This window comes from Lagenorhynchus albirostris, chromosome 16, assembly GCF_949774975.1.
Source record: "Lagenorhynchus albirostris chromosome 16, mLagAlb1.1, whole genome shotgun sequence".
Lineage (NCBI taxonomy): Eukaryota > Metazoa > Chordata > Mammalia > Artiodactyla > Delphinidae > Lagenorhynchus > Lagenorhynchus albirostris.
Window position 1 is genome coordinate 69,499,545 of NC_083110.1, and position 26,104 is coordinate 69,525,648.

Genomic DNA, 26,104 nt, shown 5'->3' on the forward strand with positions numbered 1-26,104 from the left:
TTCCCTTGTATGTTATCTGTCGTTTTTCCCTTGCTGCTTTCAATAATTTTTCTTTGTCTTTAATTTTTGTCAATTTGATTAGTATGTGTCTTGGTGTGTTTCTCCTTGGGTTTATCCTGCCTGGGACTCTTTGTGCTTCCTGGACTTGCATGGCTATTTCCTTTCCCATGTTAGGGAAGTTTTCATCTATAATCTCTTCAAATATTTTCTCAGGTCCTTTCTCTCTCTCTTCTCCTTCTGGGACCCCTATAATGCAAATGTTGTTACGTTTAATGTTGTCCCAGAGGTCTCTTAGGCTGTCTTCATTTCTTTTCATTCTTTTTTCTTTATTCTGCTCTGCGACAGTGAATTCCACCATTCTGTATTCTAGGTCACTTATCCATTCTTCTGCCTCAGTTATTCTGCTATTGATTCCTTCTAGTGTATTTTGTTCATCTCTGTTTGTTTGTTCTTTAATTCTTCTAGGTCTTTTTTAAACATTTCTTGCATCTTCTCGATCTTTGCCTCCATTCTTTTTCCGAGGTCCTGGATCATCTTCACTATCATTATTCTGAATTCTTTTTCTGGAAGGTTGCCTGTCTCCACTCTATTTCATTGTTTTTCTGGGGTTTTATCTTGTTCCTTCATCTGGTACATAGCCCTCTGCCTTTTCATCTTGTCTGTCTTTCTGTGAATGTGGTTTTTGTTCCACAGGCTGCAGGATTGTAGTTTTCTTGTTTCTGCTGTCTGCCTTCTGGTGGACATGAGTAGGTTTTATACTGATATAATCTCTTAGCATTTATAGGGAATATAGTACTTTATATTTTGGAAGATTTTGAAAAATTTTCCATTATTCCTCTTTTCTTCCTCTGTCTGGTAGCAGGCTTGATGAGAGGAAAGGTAGGTTTTGTTTTTGACACATTACTGCTCAAACAACAACCCTGCATACCTGAACAACCTGCCTTGAAAATCTGCTGTGGCCATTTGACAGTTGAGGACACTTTGCTTTCAAACAATGAAGAAAAACTGAATAAGCTTGTGCCTTGCAGGTTTAGTTATAAAATGATAGAATATCATGCTTTCCTAATTCACTGATGCAAAGAGATGTTGCCACTTCTCTTTATTTCCTCACACCATCCTAGTGCCAAAAACCCAAAGTTGGTTTTTTACTTATATTCCTCTATGTTAAATGTGTTTGTCTTAATAATAGAAATAGTCTCATGAAATGTTGCTTAATCGCTAATTCAAACTCCTTGTAAATTTTATTATGTAAGCTCAGGAATAATGACTAAATCATTTTGATTGCTCCTTTTATACCTTTCAAAAATCTTAGGAATAATTGCTATTAAAATATGAATGCATTATGATGACTTTGTGGCAGTTTTCTCATAATATTTACAGTATTGCAATAAAGTGGATGAAGAGAAATAAAAAACCTGATAGTGATTTCTTACATCCACAAAATTGCCCATTCTAAAAAAATGAATATCCAGTTAGATTTGAGCATAAGACATAAATTCTAGAATATCGGAGGACATATATTTTTAAAGGTTTTTTCACAATTAAAATGTTTTATCAAAACTTGCCTTCAATCACATTCAGATGATACAGATTTCTATACTTTAAGTCAGTCATTCATTGTTCATTCATCAAGTACTCTTGACTACAAACTAAGTGCTGTGGGGAATAAAAAAACAAATATAAAATAGTTTTTGCCTTAAAGATTTCAGAAAAGCATGAAGATTTAAAGAGATAGTGCCACTCTAATATCATAAATAATTTGTAGGTGAGATGATCACTTCAAACTTGGATGGAGTAGAAGGACATTTGGAGGTATGGGGGGAGGACAGATAGAACCTGGACACAGGAGGAAAGACATAGGAAGACAACTGGAAACAGAGGTAGTTACTGTTTTCTTTAGTGTGTGTGTTTTTAAGGATTATTATCTGAAATCCATTAGAGTTGTAGCCTTCGCAGTGGTTGGAAAGGTGGTTAATATGAACTTTTGGGGAATGATACGATATTCGAAGTAGTAGTATTGCATGGAAGCATTTCCTATATACATTTGATAGAATCAATGACTATTCCCAGTTGCCAAATTTAAGCATGGATTTTCATATTATTTTTAATTTCATGGTTTGTTTTGTAAGAGATTTTGAATAATAAAACAATTATTATAGATAACAAACATGACACTAAGAACATGCATAATTTTAAAATGTTCTACACAACAATGTTTATGGCAACATGATTATGATCTGTTGTATTATGATCCATTTGTTCTTTTGGCCTTTTCTTTCTCCTAAAAAATTGGCAACTGCAGACTAGTTATAAAATAAATCATCTGTTATATGGCTTCTTATCTATATATAAAATGTCAAACTTCATTTTATATAAAAATCGTAATCACAAAATAAGTTACTTTTTGAAAGTTCTTAATGAAGTACTCTATATTTCCCCATAAGTTTTAGGTTGAGTTTTTATCATTCTTAGTCACAAATGGCAGAAAGTTCCAAATCTAAATTCATTTTACCACAGTCATGACATTTCCCAACTGTCTCATAAATCTGCAACGTTTGTTAAAAGGGAGACTAATAGAGCAAAATATGTCACTAGTGCCGAAGAAAATGGGCCTGTGGTAATTAGCGTGCCATCTTTAAAGACAAAATTGGTGCTTGAAATTTAACATAATAATTGTACCAATGAAGCGTTGCTGAGTTCTCACAATGTGCTAGATTCTGTGTTGAGCAGTGCAAGTGCATTATCTTGTTAGTCCCAATCTTCTGATATTATCGCTATTCCCGTTTATAGAGAGGGAAAAAAAAGCCTTAGAAAAGTCTACAGAATTTGATGATGGTACAATAGGTAATGGGTGGGGAAGCTGGGATTCAAAACAAGTCCTCCGAGGTCTAGGTGTAGGCACTGTTATTAGCCCTACTTTGCAATGAGAATATTTGAGGCGTTGAGAGGTCTAAATAATTTGGTTAAGGTCAAACAGCTACAAAGTGGAAAAACTGGTATTCAAACACAGATCCTAATTCCAGAGTCTACGTATTTTTTCTGTCAATATTTCCACTAAATTTTGACAGAATTTAAGTTGTAAGCATATCGTTTATATCTCTTTTGTTCTGACATAGAAGGGGCAAAATTCAGGAAGTAATGCATATAGATGTTAACTGGCAAGAGAAAGGACAATTGTTAAGGATATGGCTAAGAGCCAGGGACTTAGTAGCAAAGAGAATCTCACTTTGTTCCATTTTATTATTTTAGGGCCATCATATCAAAGCAAGAGTGTTTTAGGATAAAATTACTTACCCTCCCTGAGTTTCCCAGTCAGAACATTTGCATTAGTTTCCCAAAGTTAGAATGTCAGCCAAAGTCCTCGAACTAGTCCTCTGCTAAGTGACCCGGAATGAATTCATTTGGCTAATTCCCTGTTTGTATCCTTTACTGCACACTGTCTTGTGCTCTTATTATTTTTATTTCGCTGTGTCTTATTTTACAAACTACAGTGTTATGGTCCTGAACAAGAAAAACATTTTTCTTCTTTGCAAAGCGTACTGTAATAAGCATTCAATTCTTAAAAAGTGATGAAAACTCAAAGCTCAGAAGACAAACTGGAATCTTTTAAAATGCCTTTCTATCCTATAGTACATTTTTTTTAATGAATAAAAGTATCAATCACTGATTTTTCTTTATTATGAGTGGTGGGGGTCACAATAATACATTATTTTCCGGAGGAATCTATTCTTTGTCAAATATGGTGACTGTAGAATATTTATAGACTTATATTACAATTTGTGGTATTGAGTATTCATTAATTATATTTTGTAGACATTTTACTTTTAGGTGTAGGGAAAAGGTAAGATGAGGAAAGAGAAAGTGTTCATTTAAAAAAAAAATCAATTATGTGAGATGCCATTTATAAGCTAAGGAAAACTAGTACAAATGAAGAAACTTTAATACAGATGTTAGAAAATCATGTTAAGATCCAAACTAGAATTTACAGTTTTCTCAAGGGAATTTTTATATTACGGTAGCAAAGGCAGTTTGTATATTTGTATGTGTGTGTGTTTATGTTTTTACCAGATAAAAAGAGCATTGTGTCTTCTACACTTAGCATCCCTTGGTATTTGGAGTAACATTATGTTTGCATTTTGCATAGACACGGTATTCAGATCAATTGGCCACTCCTATTGAGAGAGACACAAACAAGATTCTGTTTGCCAGCAGCTGTATTTTTAATAGTACAAATCTGAGTTTATATTAAATTGCATAATTCGGTTGTTTAAATCACATTTACTTTTTACTCTGAATATTTTAGTATGTCTTCATTACTCCTAAAAATACATATAATTTAAGAATTTAAACTACTACTGAGTAATAGTTGTATTATTTCTGTCCCATATTAGCAAGTAGATGTTCTCTCTTTAATAATAAAAGCAAGGCCTTAAATTATATTTTAGATGCTCATTACATGCACACTGTTACTGCTGTGTCACAAGCGTTAAAATAAAAGTGTTAAACAATAAACTACCATCAAGCGTTGGCTTTTGTTCCTTCGTCATCTGAAAGGGAAGTTTATGAATGATGCATCACAGTGCTACATACATTTACATTCAAAGACCAGTTGTTAATATTTGAAGTTACTTCCAGTGAATCTTTAAAAATCTGTGTGAATAATGAAGCCATTCATTGTGTTCAAGGATCTTGCCTTTCTTCGATGATATGATTTTCTTCTCATTTGAAAGAGTATTTAATTGCATTGCTCATCCACTTTTAATATTTAATAATAATTGTATTAGCTGTGTAGAATGAGAAGAGCAAGATTTGCAATATCTAGTGCTGGTCATTAATTTTTTGTTATCATGACTTAATGAATATTATAATTACAAGGAGAGGCAGAAATGTAAATTAGCTGGGTACTTGGTTGGGACTTGCTGGTTTATTGGTTTTAGTTTGAGCAAAGCCCAGAAGAGACACAAATAGAAAGAAACAAATATCCGGAAGTGTTTTAGAAGCCCTGGCACACATGTTTTGCAACCTACTAATCATTCCTCATTTAAATAATGAACATTTAAATAATGAACAGAGGCTTTGAATAAAGTTGAAAACACTGACAATAACAATTCCTGCAATTGACAGGGGATCTTGATGACTTACAAGGCTTAGTCTGGGCAGAGGGATATGTTCCTTTAATCTCTATTAATGCATTTTGACAACTTTTGATTATCTTTTCTTAAACATTTTTACTGTCACTTGCTTTCAGCTAAGACAAAAGCATGAGTTACTCTGAGTGGGAAAACTTGGCATAGCCATCATCATAATAGCACTTTTTACTTAAGTAGCAGCTCTCATCTGAAGTTTTCAAAGTGCTTTTGAGTACATTTCATTAGGCTTGTGGGATGGAGGTCAGGGGAAATGTTCTTTGGAGGCACCATACATTTAAAGCCTCTATGGAAATATAACCCAGGCCATGGGGAGAAAATAATTTTCATTTTTAATGATCTAGATATGAGTATGTGTATTAGATGACTTCTCAATTTTGAATGCCATTTTGTTCAAAATGGAACTAGATATTGTTGAATTTAACATGTTTTAAAACAAGTGATTTTTAACCCCCTCCAGCAACTGCTTCGAGAACGACAGCAGATGGCCAGCCGTCCCTTTGCTTCTGTTGATGTAGCCCTGGAAGTGGGAGCTGAACAAACAGACTTTCTGCGAGGGTCATTAGAGGTAGGAACAGTGGTGCTGAAAGGGGACCGCTGTGATTTGCATATGTATATTACTTCTCTAAGCTGCATCTGCTTGTGAAGCCAAACAGAGTCTGATTATCTAGACTTGACAAGATTCAGCTACATATGTTATGCCATTTTCAAGGCACATAGATTTGATAGTATGACATGAGCTGTAACAAAAGCCACTGGAGAATCTATTAGTCTAGGCAAGAGTGACAGACTGCTCACCTGGCAGCCCTTCCCTGATAAATAGGAGCTGAAGGAATTTAAGATATAGGTATGATGGAAGAAACACAGTGCCTGTATTTAGTCCTTGGAGTGCTTAGTGCCCCTCAGTTAACAATTCACATCATTCTTTATTAACAAAGTTGGCTATAAAAGGTGGGTGGAGATGAGTTGCATTTTAATTACATAGTTTCACTTTTTGAACATTGAGAATTCTGAAATATAATGAATATTTTTATATGATGGCTGTATTAGTATATGCTTTTATTGCAAATGCAGAAATAGAGTATGGTGAAAGAGAAATGATTATGTGCAAGTAAATGCGATATTAGAATCCTGAAGTAATGCATGAAATTTCTGAAAATAATAACCCCCAAAGAGGAAGAATCCACAGATTGTGATTAACATCTAATCAAAGCATTTTGAGGCATAGTAATTTTATTGTATGCTTGCCTTTTTAATTTATATTTCATATGTGGTAAGATGTTTAAGCAGGAAGATTAAAAAATACTATACAATTGAAATATTTTATTAGCTTTTTAAAAAGTACCCTTTGTGATTAACTTCATGTTGCTGTTTTTAGACCTTACTTTTCTTCGTGGAAAGCAAGGAATATAAAAATAGACTCCTCCAAATATCGAGATACAAATATAATTGATTTTGTCCATAGAATTTTTGGTCATTCTGAAAAAAATAAAGTCAGACCTCATGGATGCTATACAAAGGACCAGATTTTAGAGGACATTTCTCTATGAAATTTTTTTATTAATAGCTTTTGTGTACTTGATTTTTTAGTACTCTAGATCACAGGTTGCCATGGAAGCTTAGAACATTAGAAAATTTATGGATATATCTTCCATTACTTAGGGAGAAGTGCTCTAATTTCTAAGTTTACAGTAAGTGCTTTGATTTCATTTTGACCCTTAGTTTCAAATAACTTTAGTACGGAACCTTTAACAAATAGAAAACCTGAACTGTTTGAATCTAACTTCCTTTTTCTCCTCACTTGTTTAAAACATTCTCAAATGTTGCTAAAACTCAAGTGAAAAGAAACAAACGAATGTAAACGATACATAAGCAGGTCAAGGTAGAAAAGGAAAAATCAAAGACCTAGAAAACTCTTAAACTTCAGAAACAAATGTAATAACTATGTATCTTCATAGCTGGTCAGTTGCTGCTTAATAGTGTTCAAGAAAGTATTCTCAGGTGTTTTTTTAACCTTAAATTTATTTTGTAGAGTTTAAAAAGTTCTATCTCTACTTTCTTTTTCCCCATATTTGCCTGGTAGTCCTTCTTTTATTCCTTTATTCCCAACTTCTCTGTACCCTTTTGTTTTACACCTATCCCTTGTAGAAAAGACTGTTAGCTTTTTATTTTCCCGGTCACTCTGTGTTTCTGTCTTTTGATTGGTACATTTAATCTGTTTACATTGACAATAATTACTGGTCTACCAAGTCTCATTTTAGCTACTCTGGTGTGTGTGTGTGCGTGCGTGCGTGTGTGTGTGTGTGCGTGTGCGTGTGTGTGTGTGTTAGTTGTCGTTGTTGTTACTGGCCTTGCTTCTTTTTGGTTCTTTTTCACAGCTTCTTTTGGATAAATTGATTTTCTTCTACTAAACTGAGTATTAAATACTCTATTCCTATGTTTCTGGTAGTTATCCCTTACTTACCAAGATTCATAGAAATGACTATTTTTCCCTATCGGTGTCTAAAGCTTATTAATACAAATTCCTGCCCTGCCCATCTGAAACACAGTTATTACTTTAGCATGCTTTCAGCTCTCTCTGTTTCTCCCACCCTGTGTTAATACTGCCTGGAATTTTTGACCCAGATATTATAGGTGCACTTTTTCTACATCACAGCATATTTAAATAACGATGAACCACCTTTACTCTCCTTTACTTTTTGTGTCTAGTTGCTTGCTCATGCATTTCTTTCACTTGTCACTACAGTAAATCCTCCAAATATTTTCTTCAAAGAGAAACTTTATGTATTTGAGACCTTAAATACCTATATACCAATATATTGATTTTGTCCTCACATGTAAATAATAGTTTAATTAGATATAAATTTTTGTTTCAAAGTTGTCTTCAAAACTTTAAAGATATTACTTCATTGTCTCAAGTCTGGTGTCAGTTTGATTTTTGTCCTTTACTAATGAGCTCCATTTTCTTTTTGGAATCTTTCAGAATTTTCTCTTGTTTTTCAGTGTTCTTAAATTTCTCTCTGATATGTAAATATGATCCTATTTGACACTCTATGTACCCTTTAAATCTGCAGACCTGTAACTTTGTACAGTTCTGGCTAATCTTTTTTTACTATTTCTCTAAATATTTATTATTCTATTCTCTCTCCTTCTGGAATTCCTATTAGATACTCTTGATACTTCTTGTACCATCTATATTTCATAGCTTTTCTTTTATTATTTCTACTTTTTAATCTCTTCCTGATGCCTCTGGGAACACTCCTCAACCTGGTATTCCAGTATACAATTTTTTTTCTTAGATTGTATCTTTTCTGCTGTTTAACCCATTCATTGACTTCATTTCAACAATTACATATTTTGTTGTTAATACTTGCAAGTGATTTTTCTTCATAACTGCTTGTTTATGGTTCATATTTCTAATACCCTCCCTTTTCTGAAATGAAACCATTTATTAATATTTAATTTAAATAGTTTCATATTTGCCATCCTTTAGTATAGACTGTTTCATTTTTCTATTTCTTTCATGGTGCTTACAGTCTTTTTTTCACTCTTATGTTATTCAGTTAACACGTATTTTGTCATTAAGATCTACTTAAAAATAGGCATAATACCCTTGACTCTAGATTGTGCTCTTGTAGGTCATTTAGAGGTTGGAGGTGAGGAAGCTGCTCATAACGAATAATCTGGGCTCAAGCACCACCGCTCATTTGCCACGGTGTCCCTTTCACTGCAGAGAACTTTCTATCTAGTACTTCTTTCCCAAGCATTATTATCAGATGGTAGCCTCCCTCTGGTATAATTGCCAGGTCAGCAGTTGAACTGGGGAGAAGTGAATGCTTAGGAGTTGTCCAGCCTCCTGCTAGTGTGGCTGTAGGATCCCCCACCCTAGCAGAGCTCTAGAACTCCTCCGTCATTAGTTTGCAGCCTTGGGCTGGCACTGGCCTGGTTCTGATGCTTTTCTGCCCCACAGCAGGCAGGGTAGGCGTCAGTCTACCCAGGACAACGTGGACTCCAGTCCTCTTCTAATACAGGTCACCATTTACTCCCTACAAGAGTCCTAATCACTTTCAGTCTTTCCTAGTGTTTCTTCAAGACTTTGTATTAACCTCTGAGTGTGTCCTGAGAGTCATCAACCTTCTGATTTCTTACATGTTATCTCTGTGTTTAAACTCAGGGGAGGGACAAGTGACTCATTCTGGCTTGTCATTTTTTGGCTGCAGGACCGTATGTGCAAGTGCTTTGTATTCCATAAAGCTTTATGTTAATGTTGGTATTTTATTTTCTCTTTTATTATTATTTAGTTATATGAATAACTGGTGTGCCTCTATTTCTTTTGTATCACTTGTTTTCTAAAACTTAAATGCAAAACCTCTAAGAAGAAAAGTACCTACCTGCATACTCCCATTTAGAAAGCCCTTTTTATCTGGCGATCAGGTTCTACTTATCAATGTATAGTATTGTTAGTTTTTTTGAAACAGCTTTATTAAAATGTAATTCATATACCATACAATTCACCCATTTAAATTGTAAACTTTGATGGGGTTTAGTATATATACAGTGTGTAACCATCACCAGAAATCAATTTTAGAGCATTATCAAAAATTGATTTCATCTCCAAAAGAAACCCCATTCCCTTTAGCAGTCACTACCCCCTCCCTTTTTCCCCAAGCCTGTCTCTTAGCCCTAATCTACTTTTTGTCCTTATGAGTTTTCCTCTAGTATATTTTCATTCCATTTCATATAAATGGAATCATGCAATACATAGTCTTTTGTGACTAGCTTCTTTTACTTAGCATTATAGTTTCAGGTTTCGTTTCATCCATGTTGTGGCATGTATCCGTACTTCATTCCTTTTTATTGCCAAATAATATTCGATTTTATCGATATAGCATATTTTGTTTTTGCACTCATCAGTTGATGGACATCTGGGCTGTTTCTACTTTTTGGATATTTTAAAAAATGCTACTATGAATATTTGTGTACAAGTTTTGTTTCCATTTCTTTTGGGTATATAACGAAGAATGGAATTTCTGGGTAATATGGTAATTTTTCATTCCTTGTTGAAAAGACTTTCTTTCTCCATTGAATGATCTTGGGAATCTCATTGAAAATCAATTGATCATAAATGTGAGAATTTAGTTCTGTAATCTCAATACTATTCCATTAATCTATAGGTCTGTCATATGACAGTACAGCACTGTTTTGATTACTATAGTTTCGTAGTAAGTTTTGGGATTAGAAAATGTAAGTCCTCCAACTTTCTTCTTTTTGAAGATTGTTTGGCTCTTCTGGGTCCTTTGAATTTTCACATGACTTTTAGGATAAGTTTGTCAGTTTCTGCAAAGAAGCCCGTTAGTACTTTGATAGGGATTGTGTTGAATCTGGAGATCAATTTAGGAGAACATATAGTATTTTAACATTCACTTTTTTAAGGTGGTACTTTTGTTAATTGAGTGCCTTTATCCTCCATCCTCAAAACCCTAAGTTCAGTACCAGGTTTCCTTCATCTTGATAAATAATTATGATTTCTGATATTTAAAGTTCCCTATATTCACATGTCTAATAATCTCAAGAAAATTGACAACTTAGAAATTTTTTTTGAATTCAGGTTGAAAATACTGTTGTTCAGTAGATTGTTTTTAGATCTTAAATTGTTTACTTCTTCCTGTAAAAGTTAAACATCAGAAGTAAATATTAGCAGCTAATGCTAATTTCTTTCGTTGACATACTTTAGAAAATAATAGAGGTAGAAGCATAAAGTTTAAAATTATATTTTGTTTTCTTCTTTCTAAGCGTTTTGTAATAATTACTACTAAGTAGAAGTTATCTATCTGCTGTATATACACATACATATGTGTACATATACATTTATATGTGAGATTTATTTTCCATTGTCACAGTACTGGAAGCTGCTCCAAATTGCTCTTTTTTATGTACATAACTTAGTATGATGTGGTTTATTGATCTGCTTACACGGCAAATTCTGAAGCCTAGGCCTATTCTGAAATAACATTAAGGACTTTATTTAAACCTAGAAAATTAAAGTAATTGTAAAGTTCCTCTGCTGGGTTTTTCTTAAAATTCAGTGATTAAATTCGACACAAAGCCATAAGTAAGCTGGCTATTACTATTCTGTAAATATTCATTGAGTATTCATAATGCGGTAATTTCAGGAATGGATTCCTTTTAAATTAAATTGGACTTACGTGCCACTCTGAGTTCCAAATCTGTACAGTCAGAGGGAGAATGTAAGGTATAATATGAAATTAATTACCTTTGATACATCTGTAGGTAGTGGTACTATACACCAGAATGTCCTGTTATATGAAGTAGATGTGTTCCTGAAAATTTTATATATAAGTTAATTATATTTTTTAATGAATGAGGAGTATTCAGTCTTCACAAGAACTTTGTGTAAACCCTAGGTGTAAAACTCTTTGTGAGTAAAAAGAAAAATTATAGTATGAATAATCCCCCCATAAATTATCTGTTTAAAAATCTGAATCATTGTATTTTTCTAAATTATAGTGACAAAATACATTATTAAAATTTAATAAATGCACTTAGAATGTAAATTTATATATAAACTCAATTTATTAGTTGGCTTTAAACTTATTTTTAAAAGAGGGTTATTTTTAGGACTTCACTGGAGGTCCAGTGGTTAAGACTCCATGCTTCCACTGCAGTGGGCACGGGGCTCTATCCCTGGTCGAGGAACTAAGGTCCCGCATACTGCACAGCACGGCAGAAAAGAAAAGGGGGTTATTTTTGTGGTGACCTTGTGACCCATATAGTATATATTTATCAGTTTTCTTCTGCCAAGTAATAGCATGATAATGTATGGTAATTGTTTAACAGATTTTTATGGAATGTTCCATATACGTCAGGCACTGTTCTAATAAGCACTTGAGAAACATCAGGGAACGAAACAAAGAACCCTGTCCTCATGGAGTTTATATTCTAACAAGGAAAGTAAGTTATTTAATATGTTAGGAGGTGGTAAGTACAATGGAACAGGAAAAAATAAAGCAGGATAAAGGTTTTGGGAGTGCTTTGTGGAGGTGGGGAGAGTGTGCTGTATTGAATAGGGTGATGGTCAAGGGGACCTCATTGAGAAGATGAGAGTTGAGCAAGGCTTGACAGAGGTGAAGGAGTTAACCAGGCAGCAGATTCCTAGGGAAAAGTGTTCCAGGCTAAGGCAATGGCTAGAGCAGGGGCCCTAAGGTGGGCATGGCGGGCAAGTTCATGGAACAGCAAGCATAGGGTGGGGGCAGGTGCAGGAGGAGGCAGATGATATAGGGCCTTGTAGACCTTTGTAAGGATCTTGACATTCAATCCTACGTGAAGGGGAGAGAACCAATTGCAGGCTTTTGAGAAAGGACTGACATCTGTTTCTAGAAAGATCACTCTGCCTTTTGGGTTGAGAATAGTTTGAAAGGTGATATTGTATAGTTTCCTGAGAAGCAGACAGTAAGACAAGGAATTGGTTCATTTGAAGGATATGCTGGTAGGGAAATGGAGCCATGAGAAAGGGAATGGAGAGCAGTCAGTACCACTACGGACAAGTAGGGCTTATTCCTATTGGGGAAATTCTGGGAGTCAGGGTAAAATGCACGTCAGACTACAGACACCAGGACAATTCCTCACCTCCCTCCAATCACTGGTTGAGGGCCACTTCCCAGAAGGCCAGAGGAAGCCCTCAGGCAAAGAAATGAAGGCTTTGGCATTGGAAGTTAGCGGAAAACTGACATGGTAACTGGGCGGGGGGACGGAGGGGGGAGTGTAAATCAACCCAAAGTTTCTGCTACTAGGGCAAGAATAGAGGGAGAGAAACTTGTTCCGAGGCTACTGTAGGAATCCAGGCAAGGGATAATGCTGGCGAGAGGCGAGACCAGGGTCATAGCAGTAAAAGTGATGAGAAGTGGTCAGATTCTGGACTTTGCTTTTAAAGTCATTATGAGTATAACGTTCTCATTTTGAAAGCCTTTCAAGAGACTTTGTGTTTGTAAAATCCAAATAGAAAATAAGACAGGATTTTCTCTCTTTAACTGGCACTGTAATAGCTCTAAAACTTCTGAGGCTGTCGTACTTACTCATTGAGAGGAATAGTCACATTCTCTCTTAATATACCCTCTCAAACAACAAAATACATGCTTTTCCTAGGTAACTGATAGAAACCATGAGAAAATGAGGTAAAAGAACCTAGAGCCCCTTAAGTGACTTAGATTGACTAGGCTCGTTAGATCTGGTGTCACATGGAAAGTATAGCATATAGTTTGATCACAAACAAGTTAATTTTTAGCCCATTAGGTTGAAATGATGATGTTAAGAATGTACATTCCCTGTTTATGGTTATTTGGGGGAAGAGTAGTGGTAGGAAGGAAGAAGGGAGGGAGTTGGCAGTTTTATAAACTTATATGAGTCCTCAATTGTCATTGACAGTTTTTGCTGGGATATTATTCTTTGTTTCTATTTTTATTTTTAATTTTTTTAGCCAATTATTCTTCTACCTCTAATATTGAAAAACTGGAAACCACTTTAATGGCCAAAACTAAAGGATTTGTTAGTTAATTTATTATATTTTACAAAATGGTATATACATTGTGATCTAATTTTTGATAAACATTGAAAAGGATCTGGTCTAATAAATTCTTAATAATAGTTGTATCTAGGTGGGTAGTATATCTAGGTGGGTTATTCTTTTTGCATATCTGTATTGTCCTTTCTGTAATGGCATGCATGGCTTTTTTTTAACAGGAAAAAATAAAACCAACAATAGAGTGAAAATATAAAATGTGAAGGTTTTTTCCCTTAAGTTTTAGACCTTACATTGACTGCGTATTTGGGGGCTTGAAATTTTGCCAGGTATTTAACATGAATGTTTTCAATCATCATTTCTGTTTTAGGGAACAAAAACTCTTATGCATATTGTACATATTCTGGACTGCCCTGTTAACCTTTTTACTCATCATAATTAATTTATCCACATTTCAATTTTTGAAAATGTAGATGACCATTGGGTTATATTCTACAAAGTTAGTGCTTAGGTGTTCACCAAGCATGCACTAGAGAGTGCTTTCCAAACAATAGAGATGAGGATTTATATGCCAAGGTAAGGAGCTTGAACTTGAGCTTCGTAGGTCATAAGAACAAGTGAAGTGCTTAAATTGAGTTTAAGATACTATTTTTCAAAATATATTTACATATACTGTCTCAATCTCATGTGAACCTAGGTCAATCTTATAAAACCCGAAGCAGATTTTGTTTGTTCTATTTACTATTGAAGAAACTGAGGCTCTGTGAGCTTAAGAACCTTGGTGAAGATCACAGTTTAGTCATCAGTAGGGCAAGAGCAGGGTTTGTATCTCAGATTTTGGCCCAAGAAATTTCTTTTTCACGGAATCCTTAAATATTCTGATTTTAGTTCAAATTGAGAATACATTTTAGGCCCCAACGTATCTCTGGAATATTTTTTCTTGTAAAGCTGTTTATAAGCATAGAATTACCTAACACGTAGATGCTCGTGTAGTCATGAGTAATTGAGACAGTTCAGCCTAGTACACTACGCAAGAAAAAAGGTGACGAGCACATTGTTTAAATCAAGGCCAGGCACAGTGAGCATCTCTCATGTTAAGAGCATTGTTGGCTTTGCTCCCAGAGCAGCGTGAGCCCAGTTCTCCGCTGATGGGTACAGCCAGTGGCCCCTCTGGCATTTCATTCCTGGCCTGGCATCTTCATGGACAGTAGTTTCAATGGTTGGACTGAGGATTTTCTGGGTTTCTTATTTTTCAGAGATTTATAGCTCTCTTGTGATACTTAATATTTTAATTATTTTATTAACATTTATTATCAATATTCTGATTATAAAAATAATAAATCCTCATTGTAGAAAAAAATGCAGAAATAATCAAAATTAAAGTATTCCATTCATAAATATCTATTGCCAGAACTTTTATTTCCTTCCCACAATATTTTCCTCTTACACATATGTATTTTTTTTTTACATCTTTATTGGAGTATAATTGCTTTACATTGGTGTGTTAGTTTCTGCTTTATAACAAAGTGAATCAGTTATACATATGTTCCCATATCTCTTCCCTCTTGCGTCTCCCTCCCTCCCACCCTCCCTATCCCACCCCTCTAGGTGGTCACAAAGCACCGAGCTGATATCCCTGTGCTATGCGGCTGCTTCCCACTAGCTATCTATTTTACGTTTGGTAGTGTATATATGTCCATGCCACTCTCTCACTTTGTCACAGCTTACCCTTCCCCCTCCCCATATCCTCAAGTCCATTCTCTAGTAAGTCTGTGTCTTTATTCCTGTCTTACCCCTAGGTTCTTCATGACATGTTTTCTTTTTTTCTTAAATTCCATATATATGTGTTAGCATATGGTATTTGTCTTTCTCTTTCTGACTTACTTCACTCTGTATGACAGACTCTAGGTCCATCCACCACATGACAAATAGCTCAATTTCGTTTCTTTGTATGGCTGAGTAATATTCCATTGTATAGCATGTATGTATTTTTACAGAATTGAAAGTATATTCTGTATGTGATTTTGAATTCTGTTTTTCTCACCAAGTAGTATAATAAGAACATTTTGCACTTCTAAGTTTGATTTTAAAATGCCATGTTGTTTTGTAGTATAACATAATTTATTTGGCTGTTTTATTTTCAATTAGTTTGATTCTAATTTCACACTATTATAAATAAGGCTTTAATTAATGTTTGTACATAACTCTTGATCCTAACCTATAAAAGGTAAACTGCTAGATCAAAAATTATGACCTTTCATGGATCTTGAGATATTTTGCTTACTTACTTTCCAGAAATGTTCTTTTTCAAACTACCTGTAACAAAGAATGAGAATTCCTGTTTTCCTACGTCTTTGTCAAAAATGATTTTTAAAGCATTTTAAAAACAATTTTGATAATTTGAAATATGAAATGTTATATTCTCCTTCAGATTTCTTATTGTTAGCAAAATCAAATATTTTCATATTGTCTTTAACCATCTGTATTTCTCCTAGTTCATTTTATTGGCTATTATTCCCATGTCCTCTTCTGTTTAATAGCATTTACTGATAGTAATCTGATTACACAAGAAATTCTATATTAGTCACAGAAAATTTGGAAATGATTCATAGCTTATTCAGTATATTTCTTCATCCTTCTATTGGAACTTTTTTGCTTCTTATTTATAAATCACATATATTAAATGTTTGTAATTTTCTGTTACAGATATTTCCCTTCTGGATATTGCTATTAAAATGTTATATTTTCTCTATTTTTTCTACTAATCAAACTGGTTTAGTAATATTTTCAGACATTACTTTTGCTTTCTATTTATCCTGAATTTTTAATTGTTTTTCCTTCTTTGCTGGCCTTCTCTTGAATTGAAGATTTTTAAAAATCAGTATTTCCTTTTCTCCTCAACTGATATGCATATTATACACTCTTTCTCCTCTTTTGGTGATTACTCTTAAAATTTTAGCAGGCATAGTTTCAGTCTGAAACTAATGAGCTCTTCCCAAACGATAAAAGGTCCTAAAAACAATTTAAATCTTGTTTTCATCTTATATGTCACAGTTATCTTATTTGTAGTTCTATGAGTTTTGTCACCCCTTGAATTAAACATTTGTATTGTTGCTGTTTTACACGATCAATATGTGTTTAAATTTTCCTATATAGTCACTATTTTCTTTGCTCACTGTTCTTTGAATTCAGAGCTTCCTTCTGAAATGTTTCCATCTTCCTATTATTTATCTTTAGAAATTGCTTTGGCACATGTCTTCTGATAATAGACTCTCAGCTTGCAGTCTCACTGCCTGCCTCTTCAGTTTCACTCAAGCCCTGGAGCATCCCCATTGCTTGCAATCTAAGAAATGTTTTGGAAATACACATTATCAAGCATCCAGTTTCTTTACAATAGGAGTGCCATACTCAAACATTTTGTTTATATGAAAATTGTTCTGGCTTTGGCTTCCATTGTTGCAGCTGAGAAATGTTCTGACAGTATAATTGTCATCCTTTTGTAGCAAATCTAGCTTTTCTTACCAATGACTTAAAATCTCTTTGTCTTTGGTGTTCTGCAGTTTTACCATGATTTTCCTAAGCATAAATTTATTTGTATTTATCCTTCTTGGAAGATTTTGTGTTTTCTAGGTCTGAGGATTCAAAGTCTTTGTTTACTACTAAAAATTCTCAGTTATTATCCATTTGAGTTTTACTCTCCTCCATTTTCTGTTTTCTCCTAAGATTATGTTTAGATGGATGTCAGATCTTCTCATTCTACCTTCAAAACCTCTTAATCTCTCAGTTTAGTGTTTTCCATCTCCTCTCTCTGTGTTTCTTCTGGCTTATTTCTTCAGAGCCTTGTTACAGTTCACTACTTCTTTGTTCAGTAGTATATAATCTGCTGTCTACCCTAGCCACTAGGTATCTTTCAACACATATTTTTTTCATTTTTAAAAGTTCTGTTGGGTTCTTTTCAAATCTGCTTAGTAGTTTCCGAAAGTCTCTTCTTGCTTGCTAGTTTTTATTCCCTCACATTTTATTCCAAACATTTTAAAAAATTTTATATCCAATCATTTTAATACCTGAAATCCTTGGAAATCTAAATCTATCAATTTCTTTCTGTGGGCTTTCATTCACTGTGGCTTATTTCCTGGTGTGTTTAGTGATCCTTATGAGCTCCCATTTGTTTTGATCTTAATCTGTGGTTTTCTAGAGGCCTAAATATAGAATGCTGTTCTCCAAAGAGGATTGCTTCTGCTATAAACCAAGACCTGCCATTATTCTTTAACCATTTCTTCCAGGGTCCCTGGCAAAGTGCAGGGATCTCAAGTTCAGCTTTCTTGCCTTGTAAGTTACTTATATCAGCTTTTATCCTCAGGGCAGCTCTGCTTTCATGTTTGCTTGCTGCTCCCTGCTCCCCTTTCCAGTTTTAGCTGGTTGCCTTGGAACATTCCCTAACTGCAATGCTTTAAAAAGAATTTGGTTATTTTGTAGTGAGAGGACCCTACTTAAATTATAGTTTGTCTTCAATAGTAGCTCAGTTTTCCTGGGTGCAGGTTCTCTTCTTTTTGGATTGATGCTCTTCTCCTGGCATTAGCTTGTTATATTCATTATCACCACTTTGAGATTCCAGTATTGGCAACCTCTGAGGAGGTGGAAGGCCACAGGCGTGGGAGGGTTCTCTGTATTTGTAAATGGTTAGAGATATAGAAACAGTCAAGCCACCAATTTCCTACTGATCTTTTTGTACTCCCTAAGTCTCAGGAACAAGGAGGACTCGGAATACCTAGTATGTTTTTTCTTAGCTTCTTAGGGACCAGAGAGCCCAAGGATACTCTGTCAGGGATTATACTGACCTTCCTCTTGGTATTTACAGAGCTCTCTAGACCATGTCTCTGTAAAATTCATACCCTGGGTGTTGATGCTAATTTCTATGCACTTCCCCAGTTCAAAGAGCGTAGCGTTCAGCAGGAGTTCCCTCAGCCAGAGCTTCTACAGGACCCAAGCCCTGTTTGCACATAACTACCCATAGGCCACAGGAACCGTTGGCCTCAAAGATGATTTTCAGTTGGTAGTAGAGAGAAGTAGACTGTCAAGGTCACATCTTCTCACATCCCTCATAACAGATGCTTTAGAAGACAAAAGGCTTTCTTATTTTAAGAAAATTATTTAGAAAAAAATGGAGATTTTTATAGGCACATTTTTGGTTCTTGAAGTAGGGAAGGATATGGATTCCCCAGGTGCATTTAGAATTTTCTTTATCTTTCTTCTAAAATTATAAAAAGACTTCTCTTCACCAAGACCGTTCAGCAGAAAATGTTTTCAAAAAATTTTTCAGAAATATAAGATTTGGAATTATAACAGAATTATAATGGATTTCATGATTGAATGGAGCATGAATTAAGAATTAAAGATGATTGATTCTTCAGAATTAACATGATAAGAATAGGACCCATTAACATGGGATGAATATAATATAATACTTAAATTACTGGAATCTGCATGGTTCTAAATTGATATAATCAGAAGTCACAATATGTTTAGACATGAGAAAAGTCATCTGTTTATATTCTTAATACCTAGCTTTATAAATGCCTTAGATTAACTGTACTTGTAAGTAAAGTACTGCTAGCATCTTTCATTCAGAATTCAGTGAGTTCAAAGCTAAAGATATGTATTTATATTTTTTATGCACTTTCAAAATTAAAATTTTATAAATGGAAGTTTTCATTGAGCTATTAAAACTTTATGGTTATCTTATCTTAAATCACTTAGAATGAATATAAACTATCTATGATGCAGAAAAATATAAAGATGAAAATGAACAACAACAAAAACGTAAGCCCAGTTTCACCTCACGGTGTCTGATATGATAAACATTTACAAGTGCAAAAGGCTTGTAACCCTGGTTACCTATATTCATATTGGCTGTCATTCAGCAGAATGATACTTTACTTAAGGATACTGTCATATCATAATTGAAGCAATACTAGCATAAATTTTCTTTTTCTTTTTTTTTTTTTTTTTTTGCGGTATGCGGGCCTCTCACTGCTGTGGCCTCTCCCGTTGAGGAGCACAGGCTCCGGACGCGCAGGCTCAGCGGCCATGGCTCACGGGCCAGCCGCTCTGCGGCATGTAGGATCTCCCGGACCGGGGCACGAACCCGTGTCCCCTGCATCGGCAGGCGGACTCTCAACCACTGCGCCACTAGGGAAGCCCTAAATTATTTTGATATAGCAGTCTTGCAGATAAGAAGTGGCTGTGTAAAGTAGGCTACAATATAATTTATTGGAAAGTCATAAATACAGTTTAGCAATTCTTGAGCGCAGTGTTCCAGCTCTGAGTAAAAAAGACTGAATTTCCAACCCCACTCCCCATCCTTATCCTTTATCTACTCTCAGGTAAAACAGATAGTTTTGAACCCATCCAAAAAAAATTGTGGGCAGATTATATCTGCTGCAACCAAGAACACACAGTATTCAAGGGTATTTTTGAATACTGTCAAACACTTTCAACACTCGTTCCGTGTATATATGTTAAAATATTAATGTTTAATATATTAACATAAAACTAATATTAATATCTTAATTAGTACTGGTTACTCAGTAACAGTAACGAAGAGCTAGCTATATTTTTGGTTCATTTTTCTAACTTTTTAGATTGTCTTGAGAGATTTGTTGTGTGCCTGATTGTGTGCAGTTTTATTTTCTGATTTTTGTTTAAATATTTTATTGGGCTATAGTTCCCTATGGCAGTTGTTATTACACTAAAGTTATGCCTCTGTTTAAGATATTTTCTGCTTACATTTCATGTAAAATCAGTTACTAATTTAACTTATATTTCTTCTTTCTTTCCATTACATGCATTAGTAGATAATCTGATCAAGTTCATATCCTCAATGGAATAACTGACTGTAAGAATTCTATAAAATGCTGTTAAATCAAATAGAAATCTTATAAAGTACAATCCCAGATATTGGAAGTGTAGTGCTAGATATTTTATATGTAGAATCTAAGAAACCAATAATGTTATACTTTAGCTAAGTAAACATCTTCATACGTTCCCATACTTTTCTTTCTTAGAAAATAAAATAGCAACCAGGTTAAAATTTAGGGTATTAAATCTGAAAATTTACCTTAAATCTTAATATACATTTTCTTTTTAATCAAGGATTATAGTTTTACATTTTTCATACCAGAGATCTTTGTTCATATTTATATCTTATAATTTTGTTCATATTTATTTTAAGTCTCATTTAATTTTTGGTTCATGAAGAAAGGCACTGGATTAACCATTAATGGCATATAAAAATAGAGCAGACTATCAAATAGATAGTTTATATGCAATTTTTCATGGAGAAAGGGTCGTTATTTCTTAAGGACTTTCTCATCTCTAACACATTTTAGGAAACAAAAGCAAAAATAACCCAATTTTATTTTTCCATATCTCATAATAGAAAGTCAATCTTATAAAGAAATTCTATACTATAATAAATTTATTCAACAAATATTTACCAAAATTACTATGTGCAACTCAGTACAGATGGATATGGAAAAGATACGGTCTCTTCCTTCCAGGAATTTATACATAATGGGAAAGATAAGATGCAAAAGTACCTCTTATATATATGTACATATATATGTATATACAATGTGATTAATGCTAAAAGGACAAAAAACAGTTTCTGCTGTATAGCAAAGTGAATCAGCTATACATATACCCCCTCTTTTTTGGATTTCCTTCCCATTTAGGTCATCACAGAGCACCGAGTAGAGTTCCCTGTGCTATACAGTAGGTTCTCATTAGTTACCTGTTTTATACATAGTAGAGTATATATGTCAATCCGAATCTCCCAGTTCATGCCACCCTCCCTTCCCCCCTTGGTATCCATAAGTTTGTTCTCTATATCTGCTGTGTCTCTATTTCTGCTTTGCAAATAAGTCAATCTGTACCATTTTCTGGCTTCCACATATAAGTGATATTATACGATATTTGTTTTTCTCTTTCTGACTCACTTCACTCTGTAGGACAGTCTCTACATCCATACACGTCTCTGCAAATGACACAATTTTGTTCCTTTTTACGGCTAATATTCCATTGTATATATGTACCACATCTTCTTTTTCAATTCCTCTGTTGATGGACATTTAGGTTGCTTCCATGACCTGGCTATTGTAAATAGTGCTGTACAGCAGAAACTGGCCCAGCAGTGTAAAGCAACCATACTCCAATAAAAAAAAAATTGTAGAATACATAGAAAAGAATAACAAAATTACTACATACTACACCTCAAAACTCATGCAGTTTTGAGTTTTATGCTCAGGGTGGCTAAGGGACACTAATGCATTATTTTATATTTTGTGAACTTTGAATTAAGTGAATGGATTGTGTAGTCAACAAAAATTTCAAACTTGTGTTTTTAAGAAATATGAATATTTTTCTATACCTAGAATAAAAAGCTTTCAAAAAAAGGATAAAAACACAAAGGAGAGAAAAAAATTTAAAACTCAGTATATTGTTAAATGTTTCATGAAAAATTATAGTAGTTCTTGGTCTTTAAAGATAGATGAAATGTCAATAGGTAGAGGAAGGAGTAGAGTTGAGATAGGGGAAGGGTAAAGAGACATGCCAGGTTGAGGGAGCAATATGAGTAAAAGACAAGAGACAGAAAAGAGTGTTGTACGTGTGTGAAACGGTAAAAGGGCAGGATTAGCTAAATGAGGAAGAAATTGTAGGGTTCAGGTAGATGTTGGAACATATTATGGAAATCAATTTTAACGAGATGCTAAGGACCACACAGAAATTTTTTGAGCAGAATTTTGTGATTGGTTTTAGAAAGTGTCTGCTTGGCAGCATTCTGTATGATTAATTGGTTTGAAGAATAATTGAGATGGAGAAACAAGCTGGCCACTTAAACCCTGAACTAGTGGCTGTTAAAACGTAAAGGAGCAAACATATTGAAAACTAGGATTTACAGAACTAAATAGCTGATTAAATATGGAAATGGAGTCTGGGGCACAGAGAGGGAAGGACCAGAATGCTGCTGAGTTCCTCACACATGCTAGAAGTCATGGGTGTGAGAAGAGAAAAGAGAAACAAAGACAGAATCTCTGGAAATTGCTACAATTAAAATGTTGGAGGCATAGTGAAGGAAAGAAAGTATCAAATGACAGACCGGGAAAGAAGCAAATTGAGATGTTTAGGACCATTAGAATTTAGAAAAAGAAGGCATGCCAAAAAGGATGAAGTGACAAACAATGCCATCCATTTCATAAGCAGTCGGTGAAGCTGAGAACTAGGGAGAGGAGATGGAATTTGGTAATTGTGTAGTCATTGGCGACTTTTGAGGAAGTAGTTTCTATTGAAGGGCAGAAACAAGACCATAAAGACTGGGTTGAAGATGAGAACATGGGTGCAACAAGGTGGACTGCTGTTTTGAAATTGATAATGTCGTAAGGAAGGAAATGAGACAGTAGTTTAAGAAACTGGCAGGTTCAAGAGAAGTTCCTCTGGGAGAAGAATTACTGATGTGGAAAAAAATGTAGGTTAGGATAGAGGAGAGGGAAAAGCAGAGAGAGGATCAAGGAGACAAGTATAAGGATTAATTCTGGAAAGATAAGAGAGGCTAAGAAAATGACGAGTAAAAATTAAAGGGAATTTTGAGCAGTTCCATGTGATAGTTTACCTTTGATGTTCTTATTTTTTATGGTACTATTAGCAATAAGGTTACCTGCCTAGAGTGAGCTGAGGGTGTAAGGTGGAGGCTTAAGAATAATAGAAGAGTTGTAGAACACTTGTTGGAAAGGCTCTGATAGTTGGTTAAGACAGGAAACTGGGAGTTATCCAAGATTTCTCTTTCTACTCTGTTCTCCGTTTTCTATCAGTCCTTGAGCCCTGTCAGTTCTACAATGTAAGTATATCTTAAATTCATCGTCACTACTACTTTTCTGATTTCAAGCCTCAAGGTTTTTTTTTTTTCCTGATCTTGCTATATTACCGTCCTTACTGGTCTCCCTGCCACTATCTACCTCCCTCCTCCAGGCTTTTTTCCACGTTGCTACCAAAGTGATCTTCCTAGGGTGCAGATAATGTGTGTATCACCCTTCTCAAAATTCCCCCAATGGATCCTCATCTCTTACAGTGAAAATTCAAATTCCTCTGCATACTGTACCGTATCCTACACTCCTTTCCTATCTTATTCCATCTTTTCTTGCCCTCTGACCCCAATAATCTGATCCCTACCCAACATCCCTTGCCTCTATCCTTGTTTCTACTGTTCACTTGTCCTTGAAGAAGTTGCCTATCTGGTAGAATTCAACAAATTCTTCTGGTCTGAAAAAAAAAAGAACGTTTGAATAAAGGAAGAGATGAATGAAAAACCTCATCTTAAGGTGACAAAAAGGATTGCTAAGCAGCAATGAAAACCCAAAGGAACTTAGCATGAATTTTAGTAAGGACAAGGACTTTGTCTTAAAGTTGGGATCAGAAATGAGGAAAGCACCTAGTAGGGTTCACTCAGGGTTAGATACTGGCAAGGTGAATAAAGATAATCACGTTAATGAGAGATGCTGGGATACCAATATGAGAGCCTCTTTTAAATTTGCTGGGGGTGGGAGCGAGGAGTTTGATAGGGAAGGCAGGTAAAGGGCTGTGGCTGACATTATAGATGCTCAAGGGATAGTTGAGATTAATTAATTAGTTAACTCACTCTTTATTTACTAATCTAACATTTATTGAATACTTCCTTTATGTCAAAGGTTGAGAATACAGAAATTAATATAGGAGCACAGTCCCTACTCTTGTGAATAACAATTAATTAGGAGTGAGGTAGAAATTCAGTGTTCAAGATCTTAAAGAGATTTGAGTTATTAGGGCTGCCTGGTTTTGCCTTTTTATTGATCATTAACAATTAAGTAGATGTGTTCTAATCATCCAGTATTACAACTTCCTTACTTCATTTTAATGCACTAAAACACACACACAATGGACCAGAATTACAAAAACAAAAAACGAAAAACAACTTTGTTTAGAGAAGATGGTGATTTTGAGTGAACAGACAAAATCTTCTGGTGACCAAATTGGAAAATGGTATTTAAAGACTATGTTGTCCACGTGCACACATGTATCTTCATACAGGGAAAAGTAAGTGTAAATGATTTATGTACTCTATGTGAGTAAATATTGAGTAATATTAAGCCTACGTACCTTTTTTCAAGGTTTTACTTTTTTAGAGCACTTTTAGGTTCACAGCAAAATTAAGAAGGTACAGAGATTTCTCATATGCCTGCCCACTGCTCTCACACATACCCTACCTAAGTTTTCTGCCTATAACTTCTTGTTAGAATATTCACTTTCAAAATTATATGAATTTTTGAAGTATGTGTTGTATATGTGGCCCTTGAATCTCTCTTTGAAATGATAACATTATGACTTCTGTGTGTATGTTTTGGGGAACTTTTAGGAAGTACATTCTCGAAATAGAATAATTTTACTTTATATAAATTGAATTTCAAGAAGTTCCATAGAACATTTTATTAAAAGTACATCACCTTTTGATGATCCCATTTATTTGGAAAGAAGATAACAAGAAAACGTGCCATGCGCTATAGTAGGCACTCCAGACAACACAAAGGTGTTTCTGATACAGTCAGTGCTCTAGACTATCTTAGAACCTACTGTGGAGAATGACATCAGTTTCCCCACCCCTTTAGTTGTCCCCTTCTCCTCTGCCCCTGCTCTCCTTTCTTTCTCTCCCAGATTAGTTCTGTTACTCCACGTGCTCTCATGCATTATAGTAACTCACGCACATGATAATAGACCTGAAGCACAATGAGATCCCAGAATACTTTTGATTCATTAAAGAAAGTTTAATTTTAGTATAATTAGTAATAAAAGAAATTTTATTGTAATGAAATTAATATAAGATCACTCTTTCCATCATAACATTTGATTAACTGCATACCTCCAGTCTCCCGCTATATTGAATGAAGTGTAAGTGTATGAGTACATAAATGCATGTATAAATGTGTATGCACAGTTTTTATCAAGTACTGAGAGAAAATGTGATTGACTTAATGACATATTATTTAACTATTTTTCTGTGTATTCTTGAATTATCAAGGCAATACAGACATCATAACATCAGTTATTGATTTTATATAATGTTAGTTTCTCTCTCTGATTAGAAAATTAAAATATTCTAATTATAGAAACTTTGGAGAATACAGGAAAGTATATTATAAACCTAAGCCTCATCCATACTCCGTAAGTTCTAGCAAATGTACACAGTCATGTAGTGACCACCTCAGTCTAGACAGAGAATGAGTTCCCTCATGCCCTTCTGCAGTCAGTTCCATCCCTCTGCCCTAAACCCCTGGCAACAACTGATCTGGTTGTTTCCTTATGGTTTTGCCTTTTCTGGAAGGTCAAATAAATGGAA

General features: G+C 34.6%; 1 protein-coding gene across 1 annotated transcript in view; it reads left to right on the forward strand.

The window, feature by feature from the left end:
• ATRNL1 (attractin like 1) overlaps nucleotides 1-26,104 on the forward strand; it is a 679,297-nt gene that overhangs the window by 449,319 nt on the left and 203,874 nt on the right. Inside the window, exon 27 of the mRNA XM_060125653.1 lies at nucleotides 5,608-5,715. Within this exon, the coding sequence (XP_059981636.1) occupies nucleotides 5,608-5,715 (108 nt within the window). The remainder of the gene's footprint in view (nucleotides 1-5,607; nucleotides 5,716-26,104) is intronic.